The sequence below is a fragment of the Alosa alosa genome, chromosome 3, assembly GCF_017589495.1.
Source record: "Alosa alosa isolate M-15738 ecotype Scorff River chromosome 3, AALO_Geno_1.1, whole genome shotgun sequence".
In the NCBI taxonomy this organism is placed as follows: domain Eukaryota; kingdom Metazoa; phylum Chordata; class Actinopteri; order Clupeiformes; family Clupeidae; genus Alosa; species Alosa alosa.
In genome coordinates, this window is record NC_063191.1 from 36616933 (window position 1) to 36641717 (window position 24785).

The 24785-nt window shown below is 43.2% G+C and overlaps 1 protein-coding gene across 1 annotated transcript; it reads right to left on the bottom strand.

Moving 5' to 3' along the window:
* Positions 1 to 1265: 1265 nt before the first annotated feature.
* Positions 1266 to 5721, bottom strand: mnx2a (motor neuron and pancreas homeobox 2a). The gene is made up of 3 exons (XM_048239045.1): positions 4959 to 5721; positions 3681 to 3838; positions 1266 to 2788 (listed from the first exon to the last, which is right to left on the bottom strand). The coding sequence occupies exons 1-3, from the start codon at positions 5467 to 5469 to the stop codon at positions 2381 to 2383; spliced, it is 1077 nt and encodes a 358-aa protein (XP_048095002.1). The 5' UTR covers positions 5470 to 5721; the 3' UTR covers positions 1266 to 2380.
* Between the last annotated feature and the right edge of the window lie 19064 nt (positions 5722 to 24785).

Sequence of the window (24785 nt, forward strand, 5' to 3'; positions counted from 1 at the left end):
ACGGTTAATGACTGCGTATAAATATGCAGTTGTCAGCCCAAGCCTCTGTGTGAAGTTGCCTCTTCTCCACCCTTCTCAAAACTCACCTGAAGTCATCATTTAAAGGGTCATTTTTTTAAAAATGAAAAATCTTCCGTGGGAGAATGCCTCAGGACCTCTCTGGAGGAGTGTGGGGGGGGTCATCTCTGCCCAGGGGTTCATAATCCATCCATGCCATGCCTATGCCTATGTCCGTCAAAAGTTTGGAATACCCTAATTGACTGACTTAACTAACAACTTGTTGTTTTTGTTGATTTTTAATAATATTTTTTGCATGGTAGGAAATGTATTGAAATTCTGTTTGGGGGTCCCTCAGACTCCACCACAGATTTGGTCCCCCCCAATGTTGACAGCAAAATACAGTTACACTGATAAATGTAAGGGATTACATTTTAAATGGTCGATAGATTGGCTGTAGGCTATATCTGTAGGCTTGTAGCCTACACACAACTACTCAGTGAGTGAGTACAAATACAGATCATCCAAATCGTCTAGCCAGATTGTAGTGCCGATATTAAGTTTATAAAATGTGCCATTTCTCGTTTGGACAGCAACTTTGCGAGAGAAATGTTTCCACTACTCTCCATGGTAACGACAGGACCCGTAGAGGGACAATATTCACGACCACTTTTCGAAACCCTTTTTAATCAAACCTCTCCCTTGCAGCTTGACGGTCAGTGCTGCCAGCTAAAAGCACGGTTAATGACTGCGTATAAATATGCAGTTGTCAGCCTTACGGTAGAGAAATATTCCTCTCCATCTGCTTTCATATTTAATCACCGCCCTTACACTTCCCTTGGCTTAAAGTTCCACTTTTGGTCACTCGGGTAATTTTCTTTTTCACAAATTAAATGGATTTGTGACATCACCATAAGGTGCTGATTATTTTACTTCCCCTTCATTAACTTAATTATTTGACCATCAGTAAACCTGCCGGAGTAATTCATATTTGAAAGCTGCGGTCGTAAATAAGGGTCTCCATCTCGCTTATTAGCCCTATGCATCTTTCACACTGAGCGCTGGCTGCGTAGCTGGATTTCGGCTAGCACCAAATCCTTGTGAGGAGGTAGGAATTGGAAACGAATAAGCAAAATAACATATTATTTCTGTTGCTTAGCCTATATAAAATGATTAGGAGATGCAGACACAAAAACATCCAGTTACAATACAAGACAACTGCAAAATGCACAGATGCAGAAATGGCAAGGACAACACCTGGTTTAAGGACTTCAAAAATATTGCCCAAGCCACACTGTTTTTATTTGTCATTTAAGAAAATGCAGCATTTATTTGGCTAATGTATTTTCATTGCTATGTTTTTTTATTTTTTATAGGCTATAGACAGTGACTAGTAATAATTACTATAATTTATTTAAAAGCCAATAAATTAAATATAATTTAAACAATTTAAATAACATTAAACAATGACACCACTAACATGACAAATGAGTAAGTAAAGAAATCCCATTTGTACAGTGCTTAAAGTAAACTCATTTTAAGTGACTTGCTTTTCTCAGACAGACAGACAGACAGAAGACAGACAGAGATCTACAAGCATGGCTCTTTTGTTCAGATCAGTCCTCTAATAGTGATATGTAGGCCTATACATGGAACCAGGCCAGAATCATTCAATTGTAGCCTAACTGAATTACACTTGTGAATGGTACTAAGAATGTCTGCTATTTGGCATTACATTGCAATATCACTGCTATTTGGTATGTGCATTGGCACAGTTTATAATTTCCAAAAGATTATTTAAATACAAAAAAGGACCTTATTATTGTTGTTGTTGTGAACGGGTGGACTTGGGGATGACTTTGGGATTTTACTCAGTGAAGATGTAGTCTGTCATATCAAAATCCCATAATGTTGGGTTGGGTAATAACAGGGGAAAAAGAGAAGTTGAGCTTCTTTAATAATGGTCCCCTCCTCCTGAACTCATAGCAGGTAACAGTCTTGCTTTTTCTTCTTTTTTCTTCAGTCCAAACCACTGTAGAAGTGGCCTGTACATACTGAGTGCATGGGGAGGTTTCAGTGGTCAGTCCCCCAGAGTCAGGAATGTAATTCAGCCAGAGGAAGCTGAAGAGGGCCGCATCCCGCTGATGCACACTTGAGCACTTGTGCACTTGCACTTCTGACAGTGCACCTCAAAGTACCACTTTTGTGAAGTATTAGAGTGGGCAACAGGGGTATAAAGAGGGAAGAGTGGGGTCAAAGAAGGAAAGCGGATTTGAGCACCATGCTCCGTGCCCTTCAATCACGTCACAAACAGTGGATACCTAAAGGTGCATTTCAAGGATGCAACAAGCATGGTTAACGGGACGGCCTCGATGTCACTTCCTCATAACGCCACGCCGGTCCTCCTGTCCACACTCAGCTCGTCCAGCTCGTCCTCGGAGTAGGAGCCGTGGGAGCTGTAGCTGAGCTCCGACGAGTGCTGCGAGAAGTCCACCTGACGGGCCGCCGCCACCCCCCGCATGCCCCCAGCCCCTCCTATTGCCCCCACGGAGGCCCGGAACCCCGTCTCCTCCTCCTCGGCCTCATCTTCCTCCTCCTCCTCCTCTTCCTCGCACTCCAGGTCCTCGTCGTCGTCGTGGGCGCTGGAGCGACGGGTGTCGCCGGCGCCGCCAGGCTTACCGGACCGCTTGGACCCCAGGAGCCTGACCTCTGACCCCTGCTGGCCGGACTGCTCCTTGGCCTTGCGGCTTCGCTTCCACTTCATACGGCGGTTCTGGAACCAAATCTTCACCTGAGGAGGGAGGGAGGGAGGGAGGTGTGGAGGGAGGGAGGGAGGGAGGGAGGGAGGGAGGGAGGTGTGGATGGAGGGAGGGAGGGAGGTGTGGAGGGAGGGAGGTGTGGATGGAGGGAGGGAGGGAGGGAGGTGTGGAGGGAGGGATGGAGGGAGGGAGGGAGGGAGGAGGTGTGGAGGGAGGGATGGAGGGAGGGAGGGAGGTGTGGAGGGAGGGATGGAGGGAGGGAGGGAGGGAGGGAGGTGTGGATGGAGGGAGGTGTGGAGGGAGGTGTGGAGGGAGGTGTGGATGGATGGAGGGAGGGAGGGAGGTGTGGATGGAGGGAGGTGTGGATGGAGGGAGGGAGGGAGGGAGGGAGGTGTGCTTTAGAACATATATACACTATGTAATAATGTGGGTATCATCACTGTTAGGTTATCGTGTCTGCGTGCCAAGTACATCATATAGACCCTTTAAAACACATTCTAACACGTTCATGCCTGTACACTTCATCACAGTATTCCTTCTCCCTAAACATGTCTGTCTTCAGAGACAGATTAGCCATTATTCCAAATTATGTTTGACCTCTGAACCATATGGCAGACCTTCATGCTATTTCTGAACCATATGGCAGACCTTCATGCTATTTCAACATCTATTATGTTTTTCTCTCTTTCTCTGTAAATCACTTTGCTGTTCATTTCTTATTTCAAGGACATGACATTGCCAACTTCTAGACTTTGATGTATATCAAATAAGATCACTTAGGCCTTTCGCTCCAATCTGTAAAAAGTATTTTTACAGTAATAATAAAACCTACAGTAGAAGTGAAGACCTGATTACATAGGGATGTGTTTTTCTCCCTCTCGGCTATACTCATGGCACCTATATAGCTCCCAGGCTGCTGATTACCTGTGTCTCCGTGAGCATGAGAGAGGTGGCCACCTCGAAGCGCTTGGGCCGAGACAGGTACTTGTTCAGCTTGAACTGGTTCTCCAGCTCCAGCAGCTGCTGGCTGGTGAAGGCCGTCCTGGGCCGCCGACACTTCCCCATCAGGCCTGCCTGCGGAGCTGAGGGCAAGAGAGGACAGCATGGAGGAGAAGAGATGAGAGAAGAAGAGATTAGGAGAAAATGGGGAAGAAAAAAGATCAAATGAGAAGAGAGAACAGACAAGAAGAGAGGAGAAAAAAGAGAATGAGGATGTGTGAAGAGGGAATAAGAGGGATGAAAGAATGGGAGAAAAGATAACAAAAGACAAGCAAACAAGATGAGATGAGAATGATGAGGCACTGCGGCATGGAAACAACAAAGCAGAATGCTGCCTATGTCCCCTTCCCATCGATAATGATAACAGCTTTACTCCGCTTTACTGTTGATGACAGCACCGGACATATTACTCTGGCGTGGCCATAAAACTCAGGAGAGCGCCATTAACTTAATGAAAATTCAATAAAAGCGCACAGAGAACTTTATTGATGAAGTGAGGACTGGTTAAAGTGTTTCTTTATAGTTTTCTTTCTGACAAAGACAGTTTTAATAGAGCTGTCGTTTATGATTAAATAAAAAGGAAAGAAAATAAAACCCTTCCATTATAGCCAAGTTAGCAATAAACACTGATGCAATGACGAGACATTTTATTAAGGGCTTTCTGCTCAGTGTAAGTTCACCTCTTGTTATTGGAAAAATATAGGGAATTAATTTAGATGAAGTGTCCCAACTCTCTATTTTAAAATTAGCATCCCTTGCCCTTCTACGTTTTTTCCCTTCTCAAAACTGACTCGCAAAATCCAAAATATTATTTTAAAATGATTAAAATATGCCTAACGAAATTGACTTCAAACGAATGCATTAAACACAGACTAGGCTACTGGATACATCATAATTACCCACGAACTTGCAGTATAACGGGAATTAACGGGAGGTATATAGGCCTATATGTATCGCGCCTATGTATTCATCTTTCTGCTATTTCATTTAACCCATTCCACAAGTCTATCACTGAAGTATATATATATTTAATTGATATCCGACCTTTTAACAAAATAAGTAGGGTAGTCTCTCCAGAAACTGCACACAATATAAACATGTCAATAAACAATCGTAAACAATTGTAGCCTATATATCCCTTCTCACATGCTAAACTCTAGCCCCGACATTTCAACAAACTCTTCTCATTAGGGATTATTTTACCACTGTAGTCTGCGAGACGTGGCATCATCATCCCCGCCCGGATCCAGTGCTCCAGCGGAAACCCACCAGCCATAGCGGCCGCCTTCAAGTGCGCCTCAGGGTATGGCATATGCGGGAAGCCCGAGTAGGAGAACGCTGGATGCTGAGCCCCAAGAGCGGCGAGGGAGTACATGGGTGCCGGGTACATCCCTGGTATGGTAGTTTGGGACAGTGAAGTAATTCCCGGGGTGGAGATGTTCAAAAGGCCCGGTTTGGGGATAATTCCGGTTTGGATTGGGATGATTCCGGTTGTCCCGCGGGGAGATGTTTCTGTCTGTCTGCATGCCACTACTCTGCCCTCCATGCTGTCCCCGCAGTGGGTCGGTGAGCCCGTGTGGCTGAACGGCCGTGATTCCGCTCCCAACAGGGCATCGATGCGAAAGTTCTTAGACTTGTCCATGGTCATAAGTGTGAAGGTTTTCAACTCAATGAGGGCAACTGGAACCTGAGATGACTCAGAGCACGTTCTCATTTAGTATTGCTTTGCAGCCAGCAATACTTTTATATTAAAGTGAAATTAAAATTCGAAATTCGAACAAATATTTGCATCCAGAAAATGGTCAGTAAAATTGCGCAAATTTGTAAATCAAGTCTGCCTACTTAATCTGATCAAATCGCTGCATACCCGACCTTTTTTTTTCGAAATCTGTTTGGCTATTACGCTTCAGCTTGTGCCGTATTTGCCTTGCAATGCTCTTTAACATTTAGTGTGACTTGACGTGGTCCCTTTGTCCCTCTCTATGCTTACTGACAGCTTCAAGTGCCGCCAACAACTTTTTGACGCACTTCTCCGTGCTCCTACAGGGCGGCTCTCTGATTGGTCACAGCTCCTCCACCGAGAGAGGTCGGCGTAGTCAAAAGCTTTCTAATTAACTAATTACACTCATATTTACTCCGCCTCTCTCTCTCTCTTCTCTCTCTCTCTGTATCTTGCCATTGGCACCCAGACTGATCCCAAAAGCTTAAACAAATTATTGTGCAATAAGAGCACACATGCAGTCGCACGTAGACATGTTTAAATGTTAGACAGACTATTCATGATTGTTTTAGGGAAACGTGTCACATCTACTGAGCGCGTCAGAGGCTTTTCGTCCTTCACAACAAAGGCTCTAGTGAGCCGATGTAAGTATAGCAACACCGATAGATCCTGATCTGTAAAGGCTAAACAAATGCCCTTCATGTGTTTAACAAATAAATCTGGTTTTATTAATATATTTCCCAGGCATTTCTGTATTTTTTACATGCTTGTGTTCTTCTTTGACCACAGCAATATTGGACTTGTTTAGATTGGAGACAGCTCTTATTTTGCATTTAAAAACACTCATCAATACAACAAGTAAAACCACAATAAAACAATTCCTAACTTGTAACTAACTGCTGTATATTACAGTTATGTTATTCGGGGGGATTAAACAACTCTTTGACCAAAATATAGAAAATGTCTTATTTGACTATGGTGCTGTGTCAGACTATGCTCTTTTGCTATTTTTCAATGAGTAACTGTTAAAGAATTGTTTTAAAACACTTGTTTTGTTAACCCTGTCACTACTAAAGAAAATATTAAATTTTTTGGAGTGCAGCCATTTTCATTATTTTGTAGTATTGCAAGTGTAGCACACCTGTTGCACAAGAAAAGGTAGAGTGTGGTGTTTTTGTGTAGCCTAAAGTTGAAGAATTGTCTTGTCATTTCTCTCTCTCTCTCTGACAGACAAACAGACATTTATCGCTCTCTCTCTGACAGACAAACAGACATTTCTCTCTCTCTCTCTTTCTCTCTCACACACACTGTATACACACACACACACACACACACACAGTAGACACTCAAACACACACGCCTTTACAAAAATACCAAACCACACACCAAAAGGCCTACTGTTCTGCATGACCTTGGTCTGGTGTAGTGATTGACAGTGTGGCCTTTTCCTCCCCAGCAGTGGACAGGTGCAGTGACCATTGCAAATTCTCACATACAGCAGGCAGGCCTCCAAATGACCCTCAATTACTTATCACACATACACACATTAGTTAACACAATTGCTCAAAAAACAGAACTAGTACAGGTCTTTACACACACACGCACACACATCAAACTATTCAAGCAACAAAGCCTTACGACTCAATATCTATTATAATCTATAATCTATTAAACACCTCATATAAATGATATCAGAACATCAAAGAACAAACTTGTTGCATGTCTGTTATTTGCTAATTATCACAGGGTGTACATAATATATCTGAGATGTATGATAATAAAATCCAGATAATAAAAGATAATTTTTTCCGACAGAAATAGTTTTCCATGATAGTCATTACAATAGCTTTGGTTCAATCCGGTTGAAGATGAGTTTGCGCTCCTAGCAGATGAGGAAGAGTAGCCAAAGCATGATCCGTACAGCTCTTATTGAAAGCATTCAACTGATGAAGGTTTTAAAGTGTAATTTCAGACAAGAATCAATAAAAGTCAGGAAAAATAACTAAAATGTTAAATAAAAACGAAAGGTGGAAATATAAATAAAAACTGAATATGGTCAGTACATTTTAACATTCACCGTGTTGCTACTATGAATTCCAGATACATTTTACATACTAGTGTAAGAATAAGTGCTATTATACAGTACATACTAGTGTAAGAATTAGTGCTATTTTACATACTAGTGTAAGAAAAAGTGCTATTTTAAATGATAACTGCAATAGATTTTCCTTCACAAGTTGACTGAGCCAGATCACACTTTTCCATGCCAAGACCTTCAGACTTGCTCTAATATCAGTTTTATTACAAAGACAGAGAACATGTATTGCCATATCACAGTCAATGATTAACAAACACACCCCTGAAGAGATGTTATTCCCATACGGAACTCTGCTCACTCATTTAATTGTTTTACACACAATATTTTATACTGTGTGCTGGCGTGTGTGAACACAGGTCACACAAACAAGGAGAAGGTGAGATAATATCACCTCACAAGATTATCCCTTTAGGTGAAGCATCTAACAAACACACGGTGGCATATCATAGTATGCTGGGTAATTGAGGAAATTATTTCAAATATATTACAGTGCAAAGTGCAAACATTGTTTTCAGATTGTCTTTATGAAAACTGTCACTTTATATCTATACCAGCCAATAAACTATTTCCTTTGACCATCATGCTAGGCGCCATAATTGAATTTCCACCCTCTAATCAGATTGATAACAGTTTAATTGGCCATGATTATTACCATGGCAAAACGTCAGTTACAAAACAGCGGCAGCTATCATGCCTCAACTAGAAAACACTACGTTGTTGTTTTTTATGTCTTTCTGAGGCTAATGTGCCAATCTCTACATGCAATTCAGCCTCGTCAAGAGCCTTGACTGTAATCTGAAACAGATCTTTAGGCGATCTAGAGGTTCTTTAACAGGTAACTGCTCACTTCACGCTGCGCCGAGAACAAAGCCTCCATTGTCTGTGTCCGCAGATAAGAGGGACAGTAAACAGCTAATCTCACACTCAGCAACAGATAATAACTCACACTGCAATTCAGGACTCTCGCTCCAGACTGGACATACAAGGTCGACAGCTGGGGACATTAATTGCTCCCTTCACGAACAGATAAGATGACACATATTGTCCCACGCACATACACTTATCGCTGACGGTCTCATTATAACTATATTAAATGTGTGTGAGGGGAATGTTATTATTGTCACTCTAATAGGAAGGGGCTGCATGGCACAAATAAACTGGTGAACTGTAACACATGTCAATTAGTCGCCAGAATGATTTTGAAATTGTGAACTGATTATGCACTCTTTTTATGTCATGATACAGTGAGAATCAGAGTGAAAGATTGTGTGTGTGTGTGTGTGTGTGTGTGTGTGTGTGTGTGTGTGTGTGTGTCCTAAACTAAAGAGAATGATAACCAACGACACTCCTGTGAAACGATGTGTGTACAAGAGAGAGATGCACAGATGCTCAGCAGGTCCTAAGTGGTCCCCCTCCTTCTTCTCTCCTTTCCTCTGAAGAGAGAGAGAGAGAGAGAGAGAGAGAGAGAGAGAGAGAATAAAGAGCTGTGGCATTCAGCACACTGTAAAAGACCCATTCACTGGAGGGCTATTCACACACAAATGCCCCGCTGTGACACGAGTTGCCCCAGCCTTCGCCGTCTGACCTCGATTAGCCCCAGCAATTGCACATCTCACCACCCACTTCACTGGTCAGCTCTGGGGCATATCTGCCAGTCCTTTGGTCCAGAGGTCTCTTTTTGTGTTGAATTCAATCACTCAGTGTAAGATCTATGGTGTTCAATGTTATTTACCATGCTATACAAACCAATTATTTCTGTATGCAAAATAAAAAAAAACAGTTTGGAGGATATTGTTTTAAATGCAATGGCTTTTCAGAGCAAGGGTGCACAGGAAGCTCCTCTTAGGATCTGTTGCAGGCTCTTTTCAGTGGATTTTTTGTGGGTCGTCAGGGGAAGCATGGTATGCCCTTTCTCCACATCCTAATGTTAAGCCTTACATGAGTTTCAAAATGAATCAAAGTGGAACAAAATAAGTCAGAACCCTTTTCGATGTGTCAGGCCGCAAACCACAGATCGCCCTTGCCGTCTTTATGATTTTATAACCTCCATCTCAAGTTTATTATGAGAATGTCACCTTCTGTCCTCTCTACTATGTTCACACCCTACACACACACACAAACACACACACACACACACACACACACACACACACACACACACACAGAGAGTCACCCTCAACATGCACGCATAGAGCAGGCCTCACTGACACAAAAACCTCAACCTTTTTATATCTTATCCTCAATGTTATTCATACATTGTATGGGCGCCATTGTTGCGGCCGTGTCACCCCTTGTTAAACCAGGGGGGTGGGGAAGTGAAAACTTCCTGGGCTAACTGCAAGGCTGGGCTGGGCTGGGCTGGGCTGGGAAGAGAGGGGGGAATGGCTTGATTAATGATGGCCGCCAAAGTCAGACGTCAGCACAAAGAAAGAGGGAAGGCGGGAGGTGTGTGTGTTGCCGTTGTTGGATAATTAGCAGGGTTGACATATCCCACTGACCGTCTGTGTGTGTGTGTGTGTGTGTGTGTGTGTGTGTGTCAGAAGCAGACACACGTACAGCATGTCACACACACAAAGGCAGGGCCCTGAGTGGATAATTGGGGAGGGTAGAGTGGAGGCTAACATCTGTTGCTCTGGGCTAAATTCACGCGGCTGGATCGGCGTGCTTGTATGAGGTGGGAGGGGGACGCTACATGCTATCATCGTGGGTGGTATACACGATCTGCTCTGCTCGCTCTCTCCCTCTCTCTCTCTCACACTTGCACTCACACACACACACACACACACACACACACAGACACACACACACACACACACACACACACATGGTCAGCAGACAACAGATGGATAATCAGTGATTTTTGGTGCTGGAATGTCTTCCACAATGGCTATGTTTGACTTGACTGAATAATATTTATGATTCAGACACCACACTACAATTGGAATGCCAACAAGCTTGAATTTCCCCTTGGGGATCAATAAAGTATCTATCTATCTATCTAAGCTAACAGCAAGCTACTATGTACAACATAACAATTCTGAATTATTTCAACAGATTTATCTTGACTGACTGATAAGCCATGAGGTGGTCAACAAGAAGCAATTTGTAAGTCAGACAAATGTCAGTCCACATTTTACTCATTCACATGTGCTTTTAGCCATCCCAAACCCATTCCCAAAACCGTATTTTACTTGTTAACATAATATTCAGTCTAGTTAATTAGCTTACATATATGCAGTGCAAAATGGCCAGTATACTTTTTATTTTATTTTGCAGGACATAAAATACATGTCTGGTGATGAAGCATTTATGAAATGAGAGACTGCTCCTCCAGCTATCTTAAGTGTGTGTGTGCATGTGTGCGTGTGTGTGTGTGTGTGTGTGTGTGTGTGTGCACGCAGGCACATGTATGACAAATCAACTGACCCTAATCATAATCTTCTTGGCCACCTGAGGCAGTCCAAAAATGTATCCAATCTCTTCTTTATCGTTGGTCCTTAACACGGTGCCTCTGTGCGTGTCTGAGCCCTTTACTTCGGTGAGAACGACACATTAAACATGACAGTTCAATTAGGCCTGCCGCTGTGACCTCCGTCACCTGCCCCTAAGTCTGCATCCAGCAACTCCTCCCACCAATAGAGTTTGTCTTTTTTAATCAGGTAGGCTGAAAAAGAGAGAGAGAGGGAAAAAGAGAGAGAGATGGATAAATACTGTGAGTCATCACCATCACCCTCACCTCACCTCTCTTTCTTTCCCTCTCCCTCCCTCCATCTCTTTCTCTCTATCTCTCTCTCTCTCTGTTTCTCTATTGTTTATCAGCAAGCAAGGTCATTCGGTGAAATATTGCGCATGGTAATGAGATTCACTCTTAAAGAATCACTATATTAGTCTGGTGCAGTGAGGGCCTCTGTGTCGTTAAAATTTAATATTTGCTTTGCAAATGCGAGGCAATTTTCTGAGTGCCTCCGTCAACCCCCCCTCTCCTCCACCCAACCCCCCACCCTCCCCAAGTGGAGCTGTCAGGTGTATTTAAATGACCCCCGCAGGGCTGATCTATGGGTTTGAACCCGGGGGGCAGGCAGAGTAAAGAGTCAGGGAGACACCTTTAGCGAATGCTGAGGGATTTAACCGCTGTATTTATAGAGGCCGTATCGGTCTCGCCACATTTTCCATTGCCTCAAAGTCTCTGCCACTTGGATCATGTCCATCCACCCATGACATGAAGAATCTCATTCATATGGGAGAGAGTGAAACTGAGAGAGAGAGAGAGAGAGAGAGACAAAGAGAGAGAGAGAGAAAGGGATTAAGCTATTTATTTCAGAAGATGCTGGAAATGTCAACACCCTCTGTTGTGTGTTGTGTCAGTCATATCTCATATCTCATATCTCATATCTCATTCAGAGCACGTCGCCACATGCATTTGTGCTGGGGCACTTCCCAGCACCGAGGCCCTGGAACGGAGTGTTTCTCTGCATCTGTCAGGAGTAAACGGGGCTGACATCTTATTTAGGAAATGCCCCCTCGTCAGTTGTCCCAGCCACAGAGAAAGAGCAGGATTTAGCAATCCTATAATTGGTCGTTCTCGTCACGGCCTCTGATGGGGCAAAACATGACATTTCATTCACTAATTAGAACCCCCATCGCCTCTTCTTATCCTCCTTCTCTCTCTCTCCCTCTCTCTCTCTCTCTCTCTCTCTCTCCCTCTCTCCTCTCTCCCTCTCTCTCTCTCTCCCTCTCCCTCTCTCCCTCTCTCCCTCTCCCTCTCTCCCTCTCTCTCTCTCTCTCTCTCCCTCTCTCCCTCTCTCCTCCCTCTCTCCCTCTCTCCCTCTCTCTCACACTCACACACTCACACACACACACACACTCTCTCCCACCAGCTCGCCCTACCCAACAGTGGAGACAATGCAGCATTATGTTAATAAATTGTTCCATTAGTGTGCGTCGTGTGGTGGGGCTGGGCCGGACGCCTGGGGATGTAAATGGCGTAGCGACCGGACTTTAATTAAGACCTGGTGATTTACGGCCCAGCAGACTCGACAGGGTCAGCCCACGTCAGGAGTCACATCTGGGAAGGTCATTGGAGAGGATGCTGATGACTGTTTTACCCCATACAAATATGTAGACATCATACCTGTCAACATTGAGATTTTAGAATCGGGTTCTAACCCATGTGTGTGGGGGAGACTGAGGTAGCCAGACGCTTCTTTAAGCGGCTCCTTAAACAAGTGTGGATAAGAGTAATTTTCTCTTGTGTCAAGTCGACAGATGTCTCTTAAAGCTGCCTCGCGGTCAATTAGGGGGCCAAGGGGCTACTCTAGTAGATAAGAGAGCCATGTTTGGACATCTCTCAATTAGCTTTGTGTGGGGCAACCCCACTGAGGGAGGGGAGAGGGGGAGAACTAGAAGAGGGGGAAAGAGGGTTCATCGTGAACACACAGCCTGAAGAGGGAGTCAGCCTGCCAACACACACACACACACACAGAAACATACACACACACACACACACACACACACACACACAGAGACAGACACACACACACACACACACACACACACACACACACACACACACACACAGCCTGAAGAGGGAGTCAGCCTGCCAACACACACACACACACACACACAGAAACATACACACACACACACACACACACACACACACACACACACACACACACACACACCCCACACACACACACACACACACACATACACACACACACACACACACACACACACACACACACACACACACACACACACAGAGAGAGAGAGAGAGAAACATACACACACAAACAAACAAACACACGCACACACACACACACAGAGAGAGAGAGAGAGAGAAACATACACACACAAACAAACAAACAAACACACACACACACACACACACACACACACACACACACACACACAGAAACATACACACACACACACACACACAGAAACATACACACACACACAGGCCAAGAGACAAGTCATAAACCAGCCAAACAGCCAGTGCCCAGTGCCACTTGTGGTAATTGAACTAATTAGCCAACGATACCCACTCCATTTAAGGCCCTTTCACACTGGCAAAATCGCCGCGATTTTATGTACCAGAATCGCGGAACGACTGTCCCTTTCACATAGACCGATGCGGAACGGCGGGACAAAGTGTCTCGCCAAATTTACTACCAAGCCCCCTAGACATTTTGCCGAGTTTTTTCGTTCCGCCACCAGTGTGAATGGGTCAAGGCGGAAAGGGGAATCTGGGCGGGCATTTCAAATTAATCTAACTGATCAAAAGCAGCAATCGCAGAGACAGCACATTATGTCAGCCATTATAGCCAGCAGCCAGACCAATGGATACCTTGTCTTAGCTGAATAACTGAAGCTAAGCAGGTGTGGGCCTGGTTAGTACTTAGATGGGAGACCTCCTTGGAAAACTAGGTTGCTGCTGGAAGTGGTGTTGGTGGGTGGCCAGTAGGTGGCACTCTTCCCTCTGGCCAAAAAAGATCGATCCCAATGCCCCAGTGCCGGACGGGACACTGCACTGTAGGAGATGCCGCCCTTCGGATGAGACGTTAAACCGAGGTCCTGACTCCCTGTGGTCATTAAAGATCCCATGGCACTTATCGCAAAGAGTAGGGGGTTCCCCGGTGTCCTGGCTAAATTCCCAACCTGGCTCATTCAATCTGGTCCCCTAATCATCCTCCACTGTAATTGGCTCATTCACTCCCTCACCTCCACTTCCTCAAGCTGGTGTGTGGTGAGAGTTCTAATGATATGGCTGCCGCATCACCCAGGTGGGTGCTACACATTGGTGGTGGTTACTAGTGAGGTCCCCCCATGTGATGCGCTTTGAGTATCGAGAAAAGCGCTATATAAATGTAATGTGTTGTTGTTGTTGTTGTATGTCAATCTATTAAGGTTTTGCACCCACGCCATAATGTCATGTGACCGCTTTGTTTACAACTAGAGTGGTAGGCAAGAATGGTAGGCAAGGCACTGCAGAGAGTGGTAGGCAAGCCTACAACAGTCGGGTTGCATAGGCTACACATAGTTACAAATAGCTTCAAAATTGAAATTTTAATATCAAATATTGACCGGGATGCCGACCACTTGTGTAGGCCCTAACAGTTGGTTTTACAATAAGAAGCAAAAAGGCTTAATTTAACCAATCGCTTAGCCTACCTATCCCTCGTGGTTGTGGAGGATGATCGCTAGCAGCTGTGAAGTCTTTTATTCTCAAGATAGCCTAATGGTGTAGCCTACTGTCTACCGCAGACGTAGGGCTAAAAATACAACTATCTACAGTCATCCAAAAATGAATTGCCAGAGACAGGCTATGAAGGGGAAAAAGTGCAGCATTTTAAACATGGCAAGATTATTTTTACCGAACAGTTTGTTCTAATTTGTCTCTGAAATAATGTGCTTGTGGACATCAATCACCTATCTTCTGTCCTTCTATTTCAAGTTATCATGTGTGTCATTTGATTATATAATCACAACAAATGCTAATAAATGAAAACAAAATAGGCTTTTGTGCTATAGGCTAACGCTTACAGGTCACTTAGGCTAACTCCCGTATGTCAAAATAAACTGATTTGATCCTAATAGTTTAGCGATCACACACAACAACTTAACACAGCAACCTCAAACACCACTGTTGAACCTAGGCTACTGCTTCAGTCATGTAAGAAATAAGCAGTTTATGAATTATCTTTTACCCGTTTAATCAAGTCCACATGACCAAAATAACAACATATTTAAAGGCTGAGCTAGCATAACAGCCTAATATAAGCCGATGCTGCAATGGATAACTAATAAAAAGTTTCACACAATTAATGAACTTTATCACTCACATTCTGAGTTTTTCTGGGTGGTTATATATCCATGCAGATCGCCTTGGAATAAGCCATCGCTGTTATATGATATAATATGTTACAGGATTCATGACTAACGCCATTAATGTTATGATGCTGACTGACTCTGGCTATAACAGTAGCTTCTAGGCTACCGCTTTAAAGTCTGCTGAGTCTACTGCCTACCAAAACCCGTCGCTGTTCAGTTGAAGTTAAATGATCAAATATTGTTTGATTTTGTGTCAGCTTTCAGAAGGAAGACATGTTCCTTTCTGGTCAAATTTCACAGCTTCTAAGAAAGGCTATCGTCTAAGAAAGGCTATCGTTCGTGGTAAACCGAAGTTTTTTGAACAGAGAAAAAAAAGTTAGGTTACCATTAGGCTACATGCAGGTTCTCCGATACAGATCAATGCACCAAATCAGGGCGATTTTAGCGAAACAACGTTCCTGTGACCGGCTATCAAATATTGAACAATGGGATAACGTTTCATCATCACCTTTATTGATGCCTGAAATGTTGACATTGCTGAAATACAGAGATGTAGCCTACTGAGAGGCAGCTGCAGACAACGATGTTCAATGGGTTCAACTTGTCCCTTGCCTACCAGCTGGATGTAAACAAAGCTATAGAACCTAGAATACTAGAATAGAATAATGAAAAACGTTAATAGACCCTTTCAAGAGAGTTCCATTATCAGCATCATAGTTGGCCACACAAGACTTCCTTTTTAACATTCCATATGTTATCTTAATGCAGAGGAAGTAGATTGGGGCCCAAATAGAATGCTCAAGCATTGTTTTTGTTTACCTTGTTGAAAGGGTCTATAAATTCACAAAGTCTCCAGTCATTCAATGCCTGCTAGAGTTGACTGTAGCTTGGAATGCAATCAGTTGCCATAATAGGCTATCTTAAAATCCAGCGACAAAACAAAGTATGAACTCACGAGCGTCTGTCTGCCCTATATGTATATCCTCTGATTGTAATGCTTATCTAGGCGATATTTGTAACATTTATTTTGTATTTGGCCTGTTATAAAATCATGTAGACTTATTGAACAATTGAAACACATTAGGAAGCGCAAAGTTGGAGACATGCATAAAGACATTGCTGCAAATTTAAAACCGGATTACTCTGGAATGGCTAACTGTGCAGGGGAATGCTTTACACCTTTATGTTCGGTAAGGTCTGTTGTTTATTCTGATATATGGTTTGTCATGTGTTGAGGGAAAGTTCGCGAAGTATTCCACCAAGATGAATGCGTAGGGAGATGGGCGCAAAAAAATATGATTAAATTAAAGTTACTTTTCTCGCGAACCGTTTACCACAACAACTAACCACTAACATCGTTTAAAGGCTGAGAAAAAGCTTTTTCGTGTGATAGCCTACATGTGATGAATAAGCTACTTAGCAAGTAGTTCAGCAAATTTGGGGGGCACAGAAATACTTTTACAGAGCAGCAGTTCTGGCCATATCGGCTCTGGCTCATGTTGTACTGCTTTAAATGCATTATCGCTTCACTACCCAACACGCGAACAAGAAAGAAAAGAAAAAAGAAACCAATGAGCTTATGTCGCGATTTCCGATAGGCCCAGGCCTAGAGAAAAGACAGCTATGGTAACCTAACAATTAGGATTTGCTTTGCCTACACTGCTGTTTGGTTGTCCCAAACTTTGAGACGATCCATACTGGCATTAACTGAATCTTATCAACCCGAACTGCGATGTTGAGTGACAGGATGCAATGCCTAATAATCTCACTGCCTTCGGCATAACTGCTAACAGTGCGCCTAGGCCTACTGTTAAACACCTGAAAAATATTAAGCTGCTGTTTTCTTTTCATGGCGAGCACTAGGCCTCACGCTTTGAATGATTTATGACTGAATGGAACGTTATGTTTTTAAAGAACTGCTTATCACGTCGTGTGACAAAGTTTACATTAATCATTATCTTCTAATGTATCCTTATGTTGAGATGTCCATTCTCTTTGCCCTAGGCTATAATTTGTGCGCGAAGCATGTTTCAATTAAGACAGTAGGCTACACAAGCTATTTTTATTGTTGTAATATTGAACGATTTCATGAATAAATTGTGTTACATGTACGGCCAAGGCAAGGGGCAACTCTTCTCTTCAATTTCCCTTCCAAATTACGTTTTATTGTCTGAAGACATCTATCGCAAGAATTTAACATTCTAACAGCAACAGCAAAGCAAATGCAAGCTAACAAAAGTGCAGTCGGTTCTCCCGCCATGGTTTTTGAAATCACACCTGCTGTATCTGAAGGCCCACGCACATAAGGCCTACGACTATCACTCTACACGCACCCTGTTGCACGTCACAATTTAATTTACTATAGCTGATCCTGCCTTCTGGCTCCCCAAAATGCCGCATCATGTGAACAGATCAGCAGGCCGGCAAATTTTCACCTCGCTTTCAGACACAAAACGACAGCAAAAAGACGTCCCCTCTTCCCGCAAATTTAGCGTGATCTCTGTGTGAAAAGGCCTTTAGACTCACATCTGGTGGCTTCCCTGGAGAAACACACACAACTACAAAAAGACCAATCCAGCCCAGATCAAGGGCCAAATCATATTGGCAGAATGTAAATGTCTGGACCTGTGGCTCCTCTCATACTGACCTGTGTAAAACACATTATAAGTATACAGTAAGCTTACATTAAGCACTTAAATTATTCATACGTTAAAAAGCACCTGCTAATTACAATACCCATAAACATATTGACCCAGCTTGTGCTCCCTGCAAGAAATCAAATGCTTGATGAATGGTTGTGTCTCGCTGCACTATTTTCTTCTGTTAAGACTTTCTATTCATGAGGTTTACGTGGGTGATAGTTGAATAAAACAACAACTCTGAGTTGTATCCAATAGTGTGGATTCCTGATGCCCTTTCATGGTAACATGACACCAAGCAACAGGGTCACGTTAGGTGAACGGTTGTCTTTACATTCCTAAACTTGACACTTTTATCCCAAAAGACAAACTGCTGAACCACAACAGCACGTACCGCAGCAGTAGCTGACAGCACTCCGCAAGCATATAGGAGGAAACAGCTAGAAAATTGTCCACACAAAAGAGATTAATTCCCTCTGATTAATTATCACGGACTGCCCAAGCTTGCTTAAGAGTGACAGTTCCTTGAGCCTGCCGGACGTTATGAAAGTGAAGTCAGGGGGAACGGGTTCCTGTCTCTTTTGTTGCGCTGACCGTCATTTAGCCCGGCTTTGTCCTGTTCCTTTCACAGCGCTCAAGAGGGGATTTATTCCTATTCAAACGCATGCATGGTGCTGGTGGTGGTTTATGAAATGATTCAACTTTCACTTCACTGGCAGACGGCACTGGAGGAAGACATGTGTGTATGTGTGTGTGTGTGTGTGTGTGTGTGTGTGTGTGTGTGTGTGTGTGTGTGTGTTTGTGTGTGTGTGTATGAAGTGGGTTTGCCCTCTGTTGAAACACTTTCCGCAATAGGTTTGCATTAAAGCTGCAGGTAATACATCTTCGGGAAGTCAAGGATCAGATGACATGTTATCATAACCCCTTTACCAGGCCATTACAAGTACGAGACTCAAACATGCGTATAGCGCACCCCTCAAGGACTAAAGGACGTCAATTGTACAGTCACCAGTTGGTGAGTGTGATTGGCTCACTATGTTTCCAACGTCACCATGTTCCCAAGTTCTTTTTTTTTAATTAAAATGTCAATGTTTGAGCTCAACGTATTAAACAACTGAACAAAACAGGTTGTTGCTTCCAAATAGATGGCTGTGCCCTGGAATTTCTCACATGCACCTGCAACAAGGCTACGGTTTCCCTGGCCAATCTCTCTCGGCCTTTGGCTGAACTTTCTCTCGTGACGGTGGGCCGGCGATAAGACTCCTGTCGGGGAACGGCGCTTAAATGGGCCTGTAATGATGTGTGGATCACTCCTGCTTATCCGCGTTATCGCCACAGCCTACGACTTCCCTCCCAGCACCTCCAGCCAGCCACAGCTGCACAGAGACCCAACAGTTCCCTCCATCGGCTACCGGGACTGGACGGACATGGTGATATTGATTAGCTCAAAGCTGATATCTCCTCACCCGTCCTTGAACTGAGAGAGTGAGTGGGTGTGTGTGTGAGTGTGTGAGCATGTCGATCCTGTGCGATGAAGAATGCCACTGGTGAATGAACTGGTGTGCTCAGTCCAAACGAAAAAAAAATGGAAAAAGAAAATTAAAAACGAGTTGAAAAGATATGTTTCGCAACGCAAGAAAACCAAATGACTTTTTTCAAAAGATTATTTGGGTTCGGTGGATGCCCTGTGGGAAGGACTATACATTCTTATGTCTCTCTGCAAACACAAATTTGTCAAACCCAGTATGCAACCACAGTCCCTGGACTGACTGAGATCTGAGATCATCTGAGATGTATCAGTGTTCTGTTTTCCTTCATTAAACTGTGACAAATGGTCCTTTTTTTTAGATTAACACAACATAGTCTTTCACTCAGACTTACTTTCCGGACTATCAGTCAATTCTGTTCATAAAATTAAGACCAGGGGCTTGAAATCATGGATTTCATTCAACCAAAGCACACTCAAAACGGTGCTTTGAAAGGAAAAAATGTGGATCCTTTTTTCTGTGTCCTCTACCTCCCGTTGAAGATAAACGATAATAAATAAGAAGAGGCCGCTCTTGCTGACGCACGTGTCCCGGTGACAGTGACGGCCCAGGAGGTGCTGTGTTTAATCAATGTGAGGGGTCTGTCAGCACTCTATTTCAGCCAAATGAAACAGGTTTACGGTAAGCAAGGTCTCTCAGGGTGGGGCGGGGTGGACAGAAAAGTGTGTCTTCAAATGTGACTGTGTGTGAGGGCGTGTATGAGAGAGAGAGAGAAAGGCTATGCAACAGTGAGGGAATGAGGAAATGAAAAAGGAAAAACAGAGAGAGAGAGAGAGGATGTGTGTGTGAGAGAGTGAGAAAAACAAGCATGTTTGGGTTTCTCTCTCTCTCTCTTGCTCTTTCCATCTCTCTCTCTCTTACACACATACACACACACTGTGACAGAGAGAGAGAGAGAGAGAGTGACAGAGCATTAGATTTCATGGCTGATTATTTAAAGAGCCTCCTTATGCAGATGGTTAAACAGCCCTCTCTCCCTCCCTCTCCCTCCCTCCCTCCTTCTCTCTCCCTCCCTCCTTCTCTCCCTCCCTCCTTCTCTCCCTCCCTCCTCTCTCTCTACTCTGCTCTGCTCCCCTCTGCCTCTATTGACATGGTAATGGGTACAAATTGATGAAGACATTTCAGTCACTCGCTGACAAGTCTGTGACACAATGCACAAAGACTTCACCACCCACCAACAACCATTAATCACACCCTACTTTACACATGCACACACACACACACACACACACACACACACACACACATCCCACTGTTCAAGGCTGTGTTTAATCAGCTAATTCTCAGCCTGTGCCTGACACATTGTCCATTGGCCAGATCGCCATGGCAAGCGAGCGTAATCTCATCATCTCCTGGCCTTGATCAAAGCTAATGTTGTCCTGATCCACCAATTAGGGCCAATCAAAACACCGCCTCAACGAGCTTGCTGACCACTGTTTCTTGAGCCATCAAGGGTGGAAGCTTAGTGTGTGTGTGTGTGTGTGTGTGTGTGTGTGTGTGTGTGTGTGTGTGTGTGTGCATAAAAAGGTTGTAGATGTGGTGGTACATGTATAGTTTCATGCTTGATTGAGGGATTGAGTGTTTGCTTTTTTCTACCCTGGAATGTCAATGAATCCTGGTGTTGAAACAGACCGAGGAACGAAGTATTGATAAAGAAATCCCAAAGATGTTAAATCAAGCACTATGAAACGGGAGCTCATAGCATAGGCCTGCTAATGGTCTCACTAAATTAAGTAGCTCTCCCCTCCACCTTCTATGATCACCCAATATCGTTTTGCACACAAAACACTTGGATATGTAGATTTATTAGCATGTTCACCCCGGGTTTATTGGCAAGCCACTTACAGCGGGTCCAAAGGAAATAAAAATATATTGATTCCACCCCAAAATAGTTACCGTTAAGGCACCTACAACACACTTTCATTGAATCACTCAGAGCTATAGATGTAAACTGTCTCCTGACCCGCGTACATATATGGAGATAAAGTACTCACCTTTGAGGAGCGACGTGGATGAAAAGCAGTAACAAATCAATCCGATCAATGCAATCATCTAACGGCACTGTGACACCTGCCGTGACTAAAAGAGGTTTTCCTGATCAGGTCGGGTCGATATGCAATGGCTATGGCTACATGCTCAGTAACTTACACCCTGTAGACAGAAATCTTTGGTAAACTGAGCTTTGTGTGAACGCAAGGTCTTTCATTTTGGACAGTTCCATCTAAGTATAAGTATATATACTCTTTTGATCCCGTGAGGGAAATTTGGTCTCTGCATTTATGAGGGGGAGCAGCTTCCCAGAAGAGAACTTCTGACGGCAAATTTGAGGAAAAGTTGGTAAACCACCCTTCTTACCTAATTTGAGGGTGCTGATTCTGAATATTTTGTTTACCAAGCTCAATTCTGAGTTCTAAGCCGCATAATCAGCATTTTAACATAAAATAGCAATTTTTTCCCTAAATTGGGTTGATTTTAAAAGTAATCACTAAAACCAAATAAAAGCGTTCTCTAAATACATGTTTAAGCATTAAAGAAGCCATACTATAGTTTGTTAACATATTTAAAGGGAACATGATTACAGTTTACATGTAATAAACTCGGAAATTCTAATCAAAACACAACCATATTTTTATTGCTAACATAGTGAGTCACTCATGTGGTGTTTAATGCATTTCATCACAATAACAAGTTGCACTTCTAGTAACACTGGATTTGGTATGTGTGCTTGCCTCCATACTAGAGCTTGATAATGTGCTCTTCTAATATGCCATTGAGCAGCATCACTTGTTGGTGGTCGAGCCTCCGATCCTCGACATCTAGAAAACAGAGTGGCTCTGGCATAGTGTTGTCACGATACCAAAATTATGACTTTGATACAATACCTGCCATCTTGATACTTGATACTGAAACGATATCCAAATCCTAAAATATCTGGAAAAGAAAGGACGCAGGCCTCCTCCAAGTGTATTGAGTCATTTGTGTTGAATTTGGTGCACTTTTGGTCAATTCTGGGTTTTAAACTTCTAAACTTCCTACATAATTATTATTTAAAAATAGTAGTTTGTGTGTAATTAATTCCTTTTATTGTTTGTTATAGCTCATTTATATTGTGTGGTGTTTTGGCAATAAATTACCTTTAAATAGCCAAAGTAGGCTAGATCAAGGTCAGTGTTCAAATTACTGCATGCAATTCACTTATTTCTATGCAGAAGAGCCTAATCTTTAGGCCATCTGATGTAGGCTACCTAGGCTTCCCGTGTTTATGGGATTTCTTTGACAGTTGCAAAGGGAAAAAAAGTGAAGATAGTCTTCTTTGCTCCCAGTGTAATTTAATAAGTAATTTAATAAGTATGTTTCAACCACTCAGGTCTTAATCAGATAGGCCTACACCATTATCTGTTGCAATATCTGTGTGCATTCCTACATTAGGTCTATTTCTTATCATTTGTTACCACATAACAAATACCAAATAACAATACAAAAGTTTCTTACAAACTTTCCTGCATACTTCTTAAATGTGCTGCAGTCAGATGGGTGTCCTAAAGACATAACTAGATCTTGAGCATCTATTATCAGTGTTGAAAGAGCAGTTTTTGCAGTGATCACTACTGGACATTCCACATTGCTAGACAGCACTTGAGTGAGGATAGACTTATTTCCACTTCACAAATAACCATACAGTAACAGTAAAACAAAAATACAGTGTAAATCCTCTGTAAAGACTAACAACTGTTCATAATAGTTAGAATTATGCTAATTAGTAAACTTAAAAATCAAAATTTAACTTGGTAAACAAAATATTTGAATTCAGCACCCTCAAATTGTGTGAAATAGGCCCTTTACCGACTTGCTCAAATTTGCCAACAGGACTTTTTCTGAACGTTTGTTAGCTATCTGCTCTCCCTCTATTTATCCCAATCCGTGAATTAGTGAAACACACTCAGCACACAGTGAACACACAGTGAGGTGAAGCACACACTAATCCCAGCGCAGTGAGCTGCCTGCAACAACAGCGGCGCTCGGGGAGCAGTGAGGGGTTAGGTGCCTTGCTCAAGGGCACTTCAGCCGTGCCTACTGGTCAGGGTTCGAACCGGCAACCATCCAGTTACAATTCCGAAGCGCTAACCAGCCAGTGGAGGGCCATGGCAGGATTTATTTTTGAGAGCATTTACCAAATCCCCCGAAATATTTTTATGTTCCCTCATAATAGTTTTGCGTTCCTTTGTTATCCTTCTGACTTCATGAGGGAATGCAAAAATTATTGCGAGGGAACGCAAAAGCATGGTGAAGGAAAGCAATAAGCTGAAAAAGTAAATTACCACCTTGTCCCTTTGTGGTACTGGTTACCGTAGTAGGCCTACCAATCAGCTTACCAACAAAATCCCAGCCTGCAACAGATGAATTCCCTTAACTGCACATAAGAGTCCGCCACCGACTCAACAGGTAAATGATATTCGTCAAAATTTTCTAATAAATCGGCAGAATTTCCCTCAGATTCAGCGCATGATCAGTGTGAAACCTGCCATCTCATCGTGTTTGTGTGGTCAGCTCTGACAGAGGCAGTGACATCATCGCCGGTCCAGCCAGTTGCTCACTTATTTAAGTGTTGGCAAGTTGCTTAAATAGGGAGTTATTTTATTTCCTCGTTTATTAATCACCCAAAGGTCTTAGTGATAGACTGCCACGCTTACCAAACCCTGCTGACATGTATGAAACGCACGGAGCGTTGCCTGATGTTAGATCCCTACTGCTGTGATTTAGTAGCGACCTGGCAACTCGGCCCAATCAAAGGCACTCAACGTTGACCTGTAATGCCGCGCTAATTAAATAACTCCAAAACTGATTAATTATCAGATCAATAACTAGCAGGGGTAGTTTATGGTAGGCACTCGATTTATTACGCTAACTAAGAAAAAATAAACAGACGCACGTATGTATGGCGCTGGAAATCACACATGTGGCTGTCGACTGACACACATGCACACACACGCACGTACGCATTAGCAACGGGGTGTGATGAATCCGCAGAGATTCACTGCATTAAAATAATTAACTGAAGGTGAGAGTGACACTGCGTTTCCTGGTTTACTAGTTTGTGTTTATCGGCGAGGTTTATGACTACCTCAACTTCTCCGTCTCGCTACACAACTATGAGCTGTTGTTGTAATCTACCTGCACATTCCAAACCCA

Coding starts and splice junctions, on each gene's coding strand:
- mnx2a (XM_048239045.1), bottom strand. CDS start 5,469: ATGAGAACGTGCTCTGAGTCATCTCAGGTTCCAGTTGCCCTCATTGAG. Junction 3,839..4,958: donor ACGTCTCGCAGACTACAGTG/GTAAAATAATCC, acceptor TCTTGCCCTCAG/CTCCGCAGGCAGGCCTGATG. Junction 2,789..3,680: donor TCATGCTCACGGAGACACAG/GTAATCAGCAGC, acceptor CTCCCTCCTCAG/GTGAAGATTTGGTTCCAGAA.